This window comes from Cherax quadricarinatus, chromosome 98 (assembly GCF_038502225.1).
Source record: "Cherax quadricarinatus isolate ZL_2023a chromosome 98, ASM3850222v1, whole genome shotgun sequence".
Taxonomy (NCBI): domain Eukaryota; kingdom Metazoa; phylum Arthropoda; class Malacostraca; order Decapoda; family Parastacidae; genus Cherax; species Cherax quadricarinatus.
Window position 1 is genome coordinate 7,508,576 of NC_091389.1, and position 14,542 is coordinate 7,523,117.

The 14,542-nt window shown below is 44.7% G+C and overlaps 1 protein-coding gene across 1 annotated transcript in view; it reads left to right on the top strand.

Moving 5' to 3' along the window:
* Window positions 1–14,542, top strand: part of LOC128702547 (uncharacterized) — a 120,240-nt gene that overhangs the window by 31,759 nt on the left and 73,939 nt on the right. Inside the window, exon 3 of the mRNA XM_070105413.1 lies at window positions 10,368–10,542. Coding sequence (XP_069961514.1) covers window positions 10,368–10,542 — 175 coding nt within the window. The remainder of the gene's footprint in view (window positions 1–10,367; window positions 10,543–14,542) is intronic.

Consider the following 14,542-nt stretch of genomic DNA (forward strand, 5'->3'; position numbering starts at 1 on the left):
AATACTGCGAGGAATAGACAAGGTGGACAAAGACAGGATGTTCCAGGGAGGGGACACAGAAACAAGAGGTCACAATTGGAAGTTGAAGACTCAGACGAGTCACAGGGATGTTAGGAAGTATTTCTTCAGTCATAGAGTTGTCAGGAAGTGGAATAGCCTAGAAAGTGATGTAGTGGAGGCGGGAACCATACATAGCTTTAAGACGAGGTATGATAAAGCTCATGGAGCAGGGAGAGGACCCAGTAGCACTCAGTGAACAGGCGTGGCCAGGAGCCAGGAATCGATCCCTGCAACCACAAATAGGTGAGTACACACACACACACACACACACACACACACACACACACACACACACACACACACACACACACACACACACACACACACACACACACACACACACACAACACACACAACACACACACACACACACACACAACACACACACACAACACACACACACACACACACACACACACACACACACACACACACACACACACACACAGTGGGTGCCTGTTACGAGCGGGGTCCCACAGGGGTCAGTTCTAGGACCAGTGCTATTTTTGATATATGCGAACGACATGATGGAAGGAATAGACTCTGAAGTGTCCCTATTCGCAGATGATGTGAAGCTGATGAGAATAATTAAATCGGATGAGGATGAGGCAGGACTGCAAAGAGACCTGGACAGGCTGGACATGTGGTCCAGAAACTGGCTTCTCGAATTCAACCCTGCCAAATGCAAAGTCATGAAGATTAGGGAGGGGCAAAGAAGACCGCAGACAGAGTATAGGCTAGGTGGACAAAGACTACAGACCTCGCTCAGGGAGAAAGACCTTGGGGTGACCATAACACCGAGCACATCACCGGAGGCACACATCAACCAAATAACTGCTGCAGCATACGGACGCCTGGCAAACCTGAGAATAGCGTTCCGATACCTTAATAAGGAATCGTTCAAGACACTGTACACTGTGTATGTTAGGCCCATACTGGAGTATGCAGCACCAGTCTGGAACCCACACCTGGTCAAGCACGTCAAGAAGTTAGAGAAAGTACAAAGGTTTGCAACAAGGCTAGTCCCAGAGCTCAGGGGAATGTCGTACGAGGAAAGGTTGAGGGGAATCGGACTGACGACACTGGAGCACAGAAGGGTCAGGGGAGACATGATAACGACATACAAGATACTGCAGGGAATAGACAAGATGAGCAGAGATAGGATGTTCCAGAGAGGAGACACAGGAACAAGGGGTCACAACTGGAAGCTGAAGACTCAGACGAGTCACAGGGACGTTAGGAAGTATTTCTTCAGTCATAGAGTCGTCAGGAAGTGGAATAGCCAAGCAAGTAAAGTAGTGGAGGCAGGAGCCATACATAGTTTTAAGAAGAGGTATGACAAAGCTCAGGAAGCAGAGAGGGAGAGGACCTAGTATGTTTAATGAGATTATTTGGTGTAACTGGTAGCGGGGTGTAAATAATACGTCTTCGGAGGCTTCTTACTTTATTGTTAAGTTGTGGTGGATACACAGGCTTGTGTGTTGTGCCCATGGCCGGGGAGGGCCATCCCATGAGAAGAGCTAGGAGTAGTCCTTGTGTCTTCCTGCTAGGCCGCTGTGAGAGTGAGAGAGTGTGGGGCCAGCTTCCCACAGACTTGTACAGGCCCAGAGGGCAGCACCTTAGTGGCGCAAAATATGAACTAAGCTGGCAGACAGCATGGGCTGTCTGTGCAGACAGTACAGGCTGTCTACATATGCTCGGCCACCTACCTCGCGTCGTCCCGACGCAACAATACTGGTGGTAAAAAACCCAGTCTCTCTCGTAGGAACAGGGCACAGAACACAAAATAAAAACATATATACATATGGACATGGAAAGAAACTTCCTACAGGGAGGGAAGAAAAAAACATGTGGGGTGTGCTAAACATAGTGGTCATAGGCAGTGAGCATTGATGGGCATCACTGCACGCCTTCCTGCGTTTGGACAGATACTGCAACACAGGAGACATCGCTGCGGCTGAGCTGTGACATAGCAGGTTATGGTCTCCTCTGGAACGGTGAAGCAGACATCATAGGAGTCGCTGCAGATTTCACTCAACCTGGGGCACGACATGCTGGTGCCCTTGAGTGAGGCGTCGACAAAACTCAGCAAATGGGCAGGACTTCTGGCAAGCAACTCAGGAGGACACTTCTCGGCTGGTACTGTCGCTGGGCTGTCACTGCCGGCGAGTGTGGAGTGAGTTGTGGAGCGAGTCGTGGCAGAGGCGACTGGGCGAAACATCTGCGAGTTGTAACATCATACACCAGACTGCAGTGAGCGAGCTAGCAGTCAAAGTGACATCATCTTTGTGCAGACTGCTCACTGAAGCTTGTGACACGAGGCTGACACAGCGCCTGCCGACATGGCTAACTGCGGCTTGACGAGTGTCATTCTCTCGGCAGTTGGAGTTATAGCAGAGGTTAGTCTAAGCATCCCCAGACTTGTTTCTCTACATATAACTGCACTCTGAAGGTCTGGAGGTGAAGTGAAACAAATCTCGATGGGAATCGTAGCAGGTACGATTCTGCAGAACATCACGAGCAATGAGCATAAAAGCTTCCTGTACAAGAGGGCTCGGCCTCAGGGCTGTCTGATATCAGCTGTCAAACACACTGGTCACATCGGGTGACTTAGCACAGTGGTGCTACTCAGGTCTGGCTCAGACTTCACTGGACACACGGAAACTACACTCCCGCAGTACATGCGGTACACTAACATGTGAGAACACTGACTGAGAGGAATTAATTAACACACGACATATATCTTCTCGACAATACTGAAATAATTACTAGAAACATTCGATGTGACATCCTGTGATGTTGCGAGGTGACGTCAGCAGACATCTCGAGGTGACATCAGGCAGACATCGTGACGTCATGAAGTCGGGCAGCATCGTCATTGACGTCAATATGATGTGGGCAGCAGACCACAGCATGTGGCCTGGGACATCTGGTAACTCATGTGGCTTGTAGATCCACGTGACATCGCCCACGCCCAACGTGGCGTTGGGATCCACGTGGTGTCGTGATCTACGTGACTTGCTGATCCAGGGAGGGAGTGAGTAGTGGTGAGTGTATGGTAGTGTGGTGGCGAGGAGCGTGGGTGAGCATGGGCAGGGCGAGGAAACGGCCACTTCCTTCTCCTCCTCCCCCACCCACAAACACAGGGAGACACACTGGATGCAGAAATCACCACAAAACTCACCTCTGGCTTGCTGAAACAGCTGTGCTGAGCTGAACAACAACAGCAACATACAAGTGACGCGGAACACGTAACTTGTGAAACAGTGTGGGACACTGTAGCGTGGGGTCAATTCTCGAAGAAATTCGGCAAATTTCGGCTAGATCCTGCTTGTACCTGTGTCTGGATGCTGAAACGTGCAGACACGACATCAGGATAACTCGTTGAGAGACGGATGCTTCTTGCATGGAGTGATGAAGTGAAGATGACTTCCTTCCTCTCTCCGAGCAAACACAACTGCTGCGACCACTGCTTCCCACCAATGTTTAATGCGATTTATTTGGTGAGACAGTGGCATGGGTGTGAATTATAGATGTCTTCCTTGGAGGCTTCTTACTTTGTTAAGTCGTGGTGGGTGCACAGGCTTCTTATGTGTTGTGCCCATGGCCCGGGAGGACCATCCCATGAGAGGAGCTAGGAGTAGGCCTTGTGTCTTTCTGCTAGGCCGCTGTGAGAGTGAGTGTGGGACCAGCTTCCCACAGACTTGGACAGGCCCAGAGGGCAGCACCTTAGTGGTGCGAAATATGAACTAAGCTGGCAGACAACATGGGCTGTCTGTGCAGACAGTACAGGCTGTCTACAAGTAGCGATCAGTGAAGCGGCAGGGCCAGGAGCTGAGTCTCGACCCCTGCAACCACAATTAGGTGAGTACAATTAGGCAAGCATACACACACACACACACACACACACACACACACACACACACACACACACACACACACACAGATATGCACAAAGGATATGCAGTGGGAGAATGAAAGGGAGAGGTCAGTCTTTGTGTATGGGCTCCAGGAAGCTGAAGAGGAAACATATGAAGCAAGAACACAATGGGAAAAAAAAGCAATTGAAAGCATCATAAAAGCAATAGGAGAATTTGACATGACCCAGCTGGAAAAATTTCAGAGAATAGGGTGGTTTGCAAAAAAAAAAAAAAAACCCAGCCAGTGAAAGTGACCTTCAAGGCAGAATCGACTCGGAACAGGATCCTGCAGGATAAAGCAGGAATATTGCTGCACACTAACAGCACCTTTCAAGGCAGGTGAAATTGCCGACCTAGAAAATGTACAGAGAACTTTCACGGCGCGCATAACGGAGATAAAACACCTCAATTATTGGGAGCGCTTGAGGTTCCTAAACCTGTATTCCCTGGAACGCAGGAGGGAAAGATACATGATTATATACACCTGGAAAATCCTAGAGGGACTAGTACCGAACTTGCACACGAAAATCACTAACTACGAAAGCAAAAGACTTGGCAGACGATGCACCATCCCCCCAATGAAAAGCAGGGGTGTCACTAGCACGTTAAGAGACCATACAATAAGTGTCAGGGGCCCGAGACTGTTCAACTGCCTCCCAGCACACATAAGGGGGATTACCAACAGACCCCTGGCAGTCTTCAAGCTGGCACTGGACAAGCACCTAAAGTCAGTTCCGGATCAGCCGGGCTGTGGCTCGTACGTTGGTTTGCGTGCAGCCAGCAGCAACAGCCTGGTTGATCAGGCTCTGATCCACCAGGAGGCCTGGTCTCAGACCGGGCCGCGGGGGCGTTGACCCCCGGAACTCTCTCCAGGTAAACTCCAGGTAAACGATTAACCCTTTGAGGGTCGACAGGCCCTCTCCGAGACTCGTTCTCAGGGTTGGCCAAATTTAAAAAAAAAAATTTTTTTTTCTTTTGAAAAGAGAGAGAATCTTTTCCCGATCATAATGACACAAAAAATATGAAATTTGATGGAAAACTTACAGAATTATGCTCTCGCGAAGTTAGCAGTATCGGCGATGTTTACGCATCGGCGATTTTGCCCACTTTGAGCCCCATTTTCGACCAGTTCCACTGTACTAGTCGACAAAAAACATGAATATTTAGCTAGAACTCCATTTTTTCTATTGAATGAGTGCAAGAAACCACCCATTTACCAATTTCAACTATCCAGTACAGTGGTCAGAATTTAGCAATTTTGCCAATTTCACACAAATTTCAAAAGATGCCAATTTCCGAATAGGGTCCAGAACAAACAATACATTCCTGGCACTAAAATGACATTTCCTCTGTTCATTAGTCACGTCTCAAGGCCCCTCTTACATTCTTTTGCTTTCCATTTTGAATTTTTATTCTCACAAAAAATAGAAGATTTACTGTTATGCAGACTACTGCATTAGTGTAAAAAATGGTATGAATCATATTGGCGCACTTGCAAAAGAATATTAGACTCGCCAGTTGACGTGTATTGGACGCTTGGCATAATTTGTTTACTTTTGAACGTTGGTAAAAATCGAACATTTCTGCTACTTTGAGCTCAATTTCAAGTACTTTTCATTGTAAAACCAGTTAAAATCATGTCAATTTCTATGATATGCCTTCCATTCTATAAACTGAGACCAAGAAAACTAGAATACAACAATAAATACCATACGAAAATACAGTGCAAAGTCGCTGTTTTATTCCAAAAAAACGGTCAAAGTTTTTTTTTCTCATTATGCACTGTGTGCTGCAGGATTGTTTTTATACCATGCACACTGACCACATAGACCCATTCTTTCATATGGAGGCCTACCAGCGCTAGAATTTAGGCATACTAGTACGTCAAAAACCCTCGGTCGTAAGCCGTACTAGAACGGCCGAAACCCTCAAAGGGTTAAGGGACATGCCGGCATACAGGAAGGTGTATCTCGACCATGACAGAACACAAGAAGAAAGGCAGAAACTGAGAGAGATGGTACAAAGGCGAAAGGAGGAAAGAGAGGGGATGGAGGAGACAGACAGGAGATCCCAGACACAGGAAGAAGATCAAATACAGCCCCCCTCACAACTTCCTATAGAAGTCCCCCAACCAGGTCAACCCCAGTGCAACCAGACACTCTAAACCAAAACACCCATGCCATATCCAATGCCCCCACCCACTGCATTTCAAACTCCACCCCCACAGCAACCACCCATAGTTCCTTATCAGGTCTCCCACTTCCCCAACCCCCAATATACCTCCCAGACCACAGTCTTAGAAAAGAAGTTGAAGGTGTGGTATACAAATGCAGATGGAACAACAAATAAGTATGAGGAGTGGCATGAAAGAATCAAGGAGACATCCCCAGACATAATAGCACTCACAGAAACAAAACTCGCCAGAATAATAAGAGATTCAATCTTTCCATCCGGATATCAAATCCTCAGGAAAGACAGAGGGAGGAGAGGGGGAGGAGGAGTTGCACTGCTCATTAAAAACCAGTGGTTTTTTGAGAAAATGGAAGGAATGGATGGCACGGGCGAAAGGGACTACTTAGTAGGAACAATCCAGTCTGAGGGACATAAAGTGATAATTGCAGTAATGTACAACCCACCACAGAACTGCAGGAAGCCAAGAGAAGAATACAATGAGAGCAACAGAGCAATGGTCAACACCCTAGCCGAGGTGGCCAGGAGAGCACACATGGGGGGAGCAAAGTTACTAGTTATGGGTGATTTCAATCACGAGATTGGGAAAGCCTGGAGCCCCATGGGGGTCCCGAAACATGGAGAGCCAAGATGATGGATGTGGTACTGGAAAACCTCATGAATCAACATGTTAGAGACACTACCAGAGAGGGAGGAGAGATTGAACCAGCAAGACTGGACCTTGTATTCACCTTGAGTAGTTCGGACATCAAGGATATCATGTATGAAAGGCCCCTGGGAGCTAGTGATCATGTGGTTCTGTGCTTCAACTACATAGTTGAGCTCCAGGTGGAGAGAGTAGCAGGAATAGGGTGGGAAAAACCAAACTACAAAAGGGGGAACTACTCAGGCATGAGGAACTTCCTGCAAGACATTCAGTGGGAGAGGGAACTGACAGGAAAACCAGTACAAGAAATGATGGACTATGTGGCAACAAAATGCAAGGAGGCAGAGGAGAGGTTTGTTCCCAAGGAAAACAGAAATAATGGGAAGAACAGAACGAGTCCTTGGTTCACCCAAAGGTGTAGGGAGGGAAAAACTAGGTGTACTAGAGAATGGAAAAGGTACAGAAGACAGAGAACTCAGGAAAATAAAGAGATTAGCCGAAGAGCCAGAAACGAATATGCACAGATAAGAAGGGAGGCTCAGCGACAATATGAAAATGACATAGCATCGAAAGTCAAGTCTGACCCAAAGCTGTTGTATAGCCACATCAGGAGGAAAACAACAGTCAAGGACCAGATAATCAGACTGAGGAAAGGTGATGGGGACTTCGCAAGAAACGACCAAGAGGTATGTCAGGAGCTCAACACGAGATTTAAAGAAGTATTTACAGTGGAAACCAGTAGGACTCCAGGAAATCAGAACAGGGGGTTACACCAGCAAGTGCTGGATGAGGTACATATAACCAAGGAGGTGAAGCTGCTATGCGAACTTGACACCTCAAAGGCGGTGGGACCAGACAACATCTCTCCGTGGGTCCTTAAAGAGGGAGCAGAGATACTGTGTGTGCCATTAATAAAGATCTTCAACACATCATTTGAAACTGGGCAACTCCCCGAGGTGTGGAAGATGACAAATGTAGTCCCAATTTTAAAAAAGGGAGACAGACATGAGGCACTAAACTACAGACCTGTATCACTAACGTGTATAACATGCAAAGTCATGGAGAAGATCATCAGGAGGAGAGTGGTGGAGCACCTGGAAAGAAACAAGTGTATAATTGACAACCAGCACGGTTTCAGGGAAGGAAAATCCTGTGTGTCAAACCTACTGGAGTTTTATGACAGGGTGACAGAAGTAAGACAAGAGAGAGAGAGGGGTGGATCGTGACGAGGTGTCAGTGGGCGCCTGTGACAAGCGGGGTTCCACAGGGGTCAGTCCTAGGACCTGTGCTGTTCTTGGTATATGTGAACGACATAACGGAAGGGATAGACTCAGAAGTGTCCTTGTTTGCAGATGATATGAAGTTAATGAGAAGAATCAAATCGGACGAGGATCAGGCAGGACTACAAGGAGACCTGGACAGACTACAAGCCTGGTTCAGCAACTGGCCCCTTGAGTTTAACCCTGCCAAATGCAAAGTCATGAAGATTGGGGAAGGGCAGAGAAGACAGCAGACACAATATAGTTTAGATGGCCAAAGTTTGCAAACCTCACTCAAGGAAAAAGATCTGGGGGTGAGTATAACACCGAGCATATCTCATGAGGCGCACATCAATCAGATAACTGCTGCAGCATACGGGCGCCTGGCAAACCTACGGATAGCGTTCCGATACCTCAGTAAGGAGTCGTTCAAGACTCTGTATACCATTTACGTCAGGCCCATACTGGAGTATGCAGCACCAGTTTGGAATCCACACCTAGTCAAGCACGTCAAGAAATTAGAGAAAGTGCAAAGGTTTGCAACAAGACTAGTCCCAGAGCTACGGGGATTGTCCTACGAAGAAAGGTTGAGGGAAATCGGCCTGACGAAACTGGAGGACAGGAGGGTCAGGGGAGACATGATAACGACATATAAAATACTGCGCGGAATAGACGAGGTGGACAAAGACGGGATGTTCCAGGGATGGGACACAGACACAAGAGGTCACAATTGGAAGTTGAAGACTCAGATGAATCAAAGGGATGTTAGGAAGTATTTCTTCAGTCATAGAGTAGTCAGGCCGTGGAATAGACTAGAAAGTGATGTGGTGGAGGCAGGAACCATACATAGTTTTAAGGCGAGGTATGATAAAGCTCATGGGGCAGGGAGAGAGAGGACCTAGTAGCAATCAGTGAAGAGGCGGGGCCAGGAGCTGTGACTCGACCCCTGCAACCACAAAAAGGTGAGTACACACACACGTTTTATCAAACCCTCCTCCTAAATTGCTTCTCTATAACTCAACATATCACCACTAAAACACGGCTTTGATCGTGCTTTTAAAAAGCCTGAAACACGGCTTTCACTAAACCATCAATTACTGGGAAGGAAAAATACGTGTGTGTGTATTATTGAATATTTTAGCAGTCATGTTGTATGATTTATTGTATATTTTATTATGGTTACTTTAGTACGTGTATATCACAGTGTATATACACTGAGAGGTGTATATCTCAGTGTATATACACTGAGAGGTGTATATCACAGTGTATATACACTGAGAAGTGTATATCACAGTGTATATACACTGAGAGGTGTATATCACAGTGTATATACACTGAGAGGTGTATATCTCAGTGTATATACACTGAGAGGTGTATATCACAGTGTATATACACTGAGAGGTGTATATCTCAGTGTATATACACTGAGAGGTGTATATCTCAGTGTATATACACTGAGAGGTGTATATCACAGTGTATATGCACTGAGAGGTGTATATCACAGTGTATATACACTGAGAGGTGTATATCTCAGTGTATATACACTGAGAGGTGTATATCTCAGTGTATATATACTGGGAGATGTATATCTCAGTGTATATACACTGAGAGGTGTATATCTCAGTGTATATATACTGGGAGATGTATATCACAGTGTATATACACTGAGAGGTGTATATCACAGTGTATATACACTGAGAGGTGTATATCACAGTGTATATACACTGAGAGGTGTATATCTCAGTGTATATACACTGAGAGGTGTATATCTCAGTGTATATATACTGGGAGATGTATATCTCAGTGTATATACACTGAGAGGTGTATATCACAGTGTATATACACTGAGAGGTGTATATCACAGTGTATATATACTGGGAGGTGTATATCTCAGTGTATATACACTGAGAGGTGTATATCAGTGTATATACACTGAGAGGTGTATATCACAGTGTATATACACTGAGAGGTGTATATCACAGTGTATATACACTGAGAGGTGTATATCACAGTGTATATACACTGAGAGGTGTATATCACAGTGTATATACACTGAGAGGTGTATATCTCAGTGTATATACACTGAGAGGTGTATATCACAGTGTATATACACTGAGAGGTGTATATCACAGTGTATATACACTGAGAGGTGTATATCACAGTGTATATACACTGAGAGGTGTATATCACAGTGTATATACACTGAGAGGTGTATATCACAGTGTATATACACTGAGAGGTGTATATCTCAGTGTATATACAACCTAACTAACAACCTGTCCATGTCAGCAGTGTCAGCACCCGTGGCTAGTGTGTCAGCAACACCTAGCAACGTCAGCCTCTCCTGGTGTAGACTGACACTCCGTCAGTGTGTAGAGTTCTGTAGAGGTCACAACCACACATATTATCTCTGGGATTTGGGCTCTAACTGCGACTGTTATGACGCGGCTTCAGGAGCTGCGCTTAGGTGAGTAGATAGACTTTAAACCCCATTAACCAACCAACCAGTCTTAATGACCCTGGTGTAGTAGATAGACTTTAAACCCCATTAACCAACCAACAAGTCTTAATGACCCTGGTGTAGTAGATAGACTTTAAACCCCATTAACCAACCAACCAGTCTTAATGACCCTGGTGTAGTAGATAGACTTTAAACCCCATTAACCAACCAACCAGTCTTAATGACCCTGGTGTAGTAGATAGACTTTAAACCCCATTAACCAACCAACCAGTCTTAATGACCCTGGTGTAGTAGATAGACTTTAAACCCCATTAACCAACCAACCAGTCTTAATGACCCTGGTGTAGTAGATAGACTTTAAACCCCATTAACCAACCAACCAGTCTTAATGACCCTGGTGTAGTAGATAGACTTTAAACCCCATTAACCAACCAACCAGTCTTAATGACCCTGGTGTAGTAGATAGACTTTAAACCCCATTAACCAACCAACCAGTCTTAATGACCCTGGTGTAGTAGATAGACTTTAAACCCCATTAACCAACCAACCAGTCTTAATGACCCTGGTGTAGTAGATAGACTTTAAACCTCATTAACCATCCAACCAGTCTTAATGACCCTGGTGTAGTAGATAGACTTTAAACCCCATTAACCAACCAACCAGTCTTAATGACCCTGGTGTAGTAGATAGACTTTAAACCCCATTAACCAACCAACCAGTCTTAATGACCCTGGTGTAGTAGATAGACTTTAAACCCCATTAACCAACCAACCAGTCTTAATGACCCTGGTGTAGTAGATAGACTTTAAACCCCATTAACCAACCAACCAGTCTTAATGACCCTGGTGTAGTAGATAGACTTTAAACCCCATTAACCAACCAACCAGTCTTAATGACCCTGGTGTAGTAGATAGACTTTAAACCCCATTAACCAACCAACCAGTCTTAATGACCCTGGTGTAGTAGATAGACTTTAAACCTCATTAACCATCCAACCAGTCTTAATGACCCTGGTGTAGTAGATAGACTTTAAACCCCATTAACCAACCAAACAGTCTTAATGACCCTGGTGTAGTAGATAGACTTTAAACCCCATTAACCAACCAACCAGTCTTAATGACCCTGGTGTAGTAGATAGACTTTAAACCCCATTAACCAACCAACCAGTCTTAATGACCGTGGTGTAGTAGATAGACTTTAAACCCCATTAACCAACCAACCAGTCTTAATGACCCTGGTGTAGTAGATAGACTTTAAACCCCATTAACCAACCAACCAGTCTTAATGACCCTGGTGTAGTAGATAGACTTTAAACCCCATTAACCAACCAACAAGTCTTAATGACCCTGGTGTAGTAGATAGACTTTAAACCCCATTAACCAACCAACCAGTCTTAATGACCCTGGTGTAGTAGATAGACTTTAAACCCCATTAACCAACCAACCAGTCTTAATGACCCTGGTGTAGTAGATAGACTTTAAACCCCATTAACCAACCAACCAGTCTTAATGACCCTGGTGTAGTAGATAGACTTTAAACCCCATTAACCAACCAACCAGTCTTAATGACCCTGGTGTAGTAGATAGACTTTAAACCCCATTAACCAACCAACCAGTCTTAATGACCCTGGTGTAGTAGATAGACTTTAAACCTCATTAACCATCCAACCAGTCTTAATGACCCTGGTGTAGTAGATAGACTTTAAACCCCATTAACCAACCAACCAGTCTTAATGACCCTGGTGTAGTAGATAGACTTTAAACCCCATTAACCAACCAACCAGTCTTAATGACCCTGGTGTAGTAGATAGACTTTAAACCCCATTAACCAACCAACCAGTCTTAATGACCCTGGTGTAGTAGATAGACTTTAAACCCCATTAACCAACCAACCAGACTTAATGACCCTGGTGTAGTAGATAGGCTTTAAACCCCATTAACCAACCAACCAGACTTAATGACCCTGGTGTAGTAGATAGACTTTAAACCCCATTAACCAACCAACCAGTCTTAATGACCGTGGTGTAGTAGATAGACTTTAAACCCCATTAACCAACCAACCAGTCTTAATGAACCTGGTGTAGTAGATAGACTTTAAACCCCATTAACCAACCAACCAGTCTTAATGACCCTGGTGTAGTAGATAGACTTTAAACCCCATTAACCAACCAACCAGTCTTAATGAACCTGGTGTAGTAGATAGACTTTAAACCCCATTAACCAACCAACCAGTCTTAATGACCCTGGTGTAGTAGATAGACTTTAAACCCCATTAACCAACCAACCAGACTTAATGACCCTGGTGTAGTAGATAGACTTTAAACCCCATTAACCAACCAACCAGTCTTAATGACCCTGGTGTAGTAGATAGACTTTAAACCCCATTAACCAACCAACCAGTCTTAATGACCCTGGTGTAGTAGATAGACTTTAAACCCCATTAACCTACCAATCAGTCTTAATGACCCTGGTGTAGTAGATAGACTTTAAACCCCATTAACCAACCAACCAGACTTAATGACCCTGGTGTAGTAGATAGACTTTAAACCCCATTAACCAACCAACCAGTCTTAATGACCCTGGTGTAGTAGATAGACTTTAAACCCCATTAACCAACCAACCAGTCTTAATGACCCTGGTGTAGTAGATAGACTTTAAACCCCATTAACCAACCAACCAGTCTTAATGACCCTGGTGTAGTAGATAGACTTTAAACCCCATTAACCAACCAACCAGTCTTAATGACCCTGGTGTAGTAGATAGACTTTAAACCCCATTAACCAACCAACCAGTCTTAATGACCCTGGTGTAGTAGATAGACTTTAAACCCCATTAACCAACCAACCAGTCTTAATGACCCTGGTGTAGTAGATAGACTTTAAACCCCATTAACCTACCAATCAGTCTTAATGACCCTGGTGTAGTAGATAGACTTTAAACCCCATTAACCAACCAACCAGACTTAATGACCCTGGTGTAGTAGATAGACTTTAAACCCCATTAACCAACCAACCAGTCTTAATGACCCTGGTGTAGTAGATAGACTTTAAACCCCATTAACCAACCAACCAGTCTTAATGACCCTGGTGTAGTATGTAGTATGTAGTGTGTTGTTCCATCCAGTGTATTTTTCCAGTGTATTGTTCCAGTCATTGTATTGTTCCAGTCATTGTATTGTTCCAGTCAGTGTATTGTTCCAGCCATTGTATTGTTCCAGTCAGTGTATTGTTCCAGTCAGTGTATTGTTCCAGTCAGTGTATTGTTCCAGTCAGTGTATTGTTCCAGTCACTGTATTGCATCAGTGTATTGTTCCAGTCATTGTATTGTTCCAGTCATTGTATTGTTCCAGCCATTGTATTGTTCCAGTCAGTGTATTGTTCCAGTCAGTGTATTGTTCCAGTCAGTGTATTGTTCCAGTCAGTGTATTGTTCCAGTCACTGTATTGCACCAGTGTATTGTTCGTCAGTGTATTGTTCCAGTCAGTGTATTGTTCCAGTCAGTGTATTGTTCCAGTCAGTGTATTGTTCCAGTCAGTGTATTGTTCCAGTCAGTGTATTGCACCAGTGTATTGTTCCAGTCAGTGTATTGTTCCAGTCACTGTATTGTTCCAGTCACTGTATTGCACCAGTGTATTGTTCCAGTCAGTGTATTGTTCCAGTCACTGTATTGTTCCAGTCACTGTATTGCACCAGTGTATTGTTCCAGTCAGTGTATTGTTCCAGTCACTGTATTGTTCCAGTCACTGTATTGCACCAGTGTATTGTTCCAGTCAGTGTATTGTTCCAGTGTATTGTTCCAGTCACTGTATTGCACCAGTGTATTGTTCCAGTCAGTGTATTGTTCCAGTCAGTGTATTGTTCCAGTCACTGTATTGCACCAGTGTATTGTTCCAGTCAGTGTATTGTTCCAGTCACTGTATTGCACCAGTGTATTGTTCCAGTCAGTGTATTGTTCCAGTCACTGTATTGTTCCAGTCACTGTATTGCACCAGTGTATTGTTCCAGTCA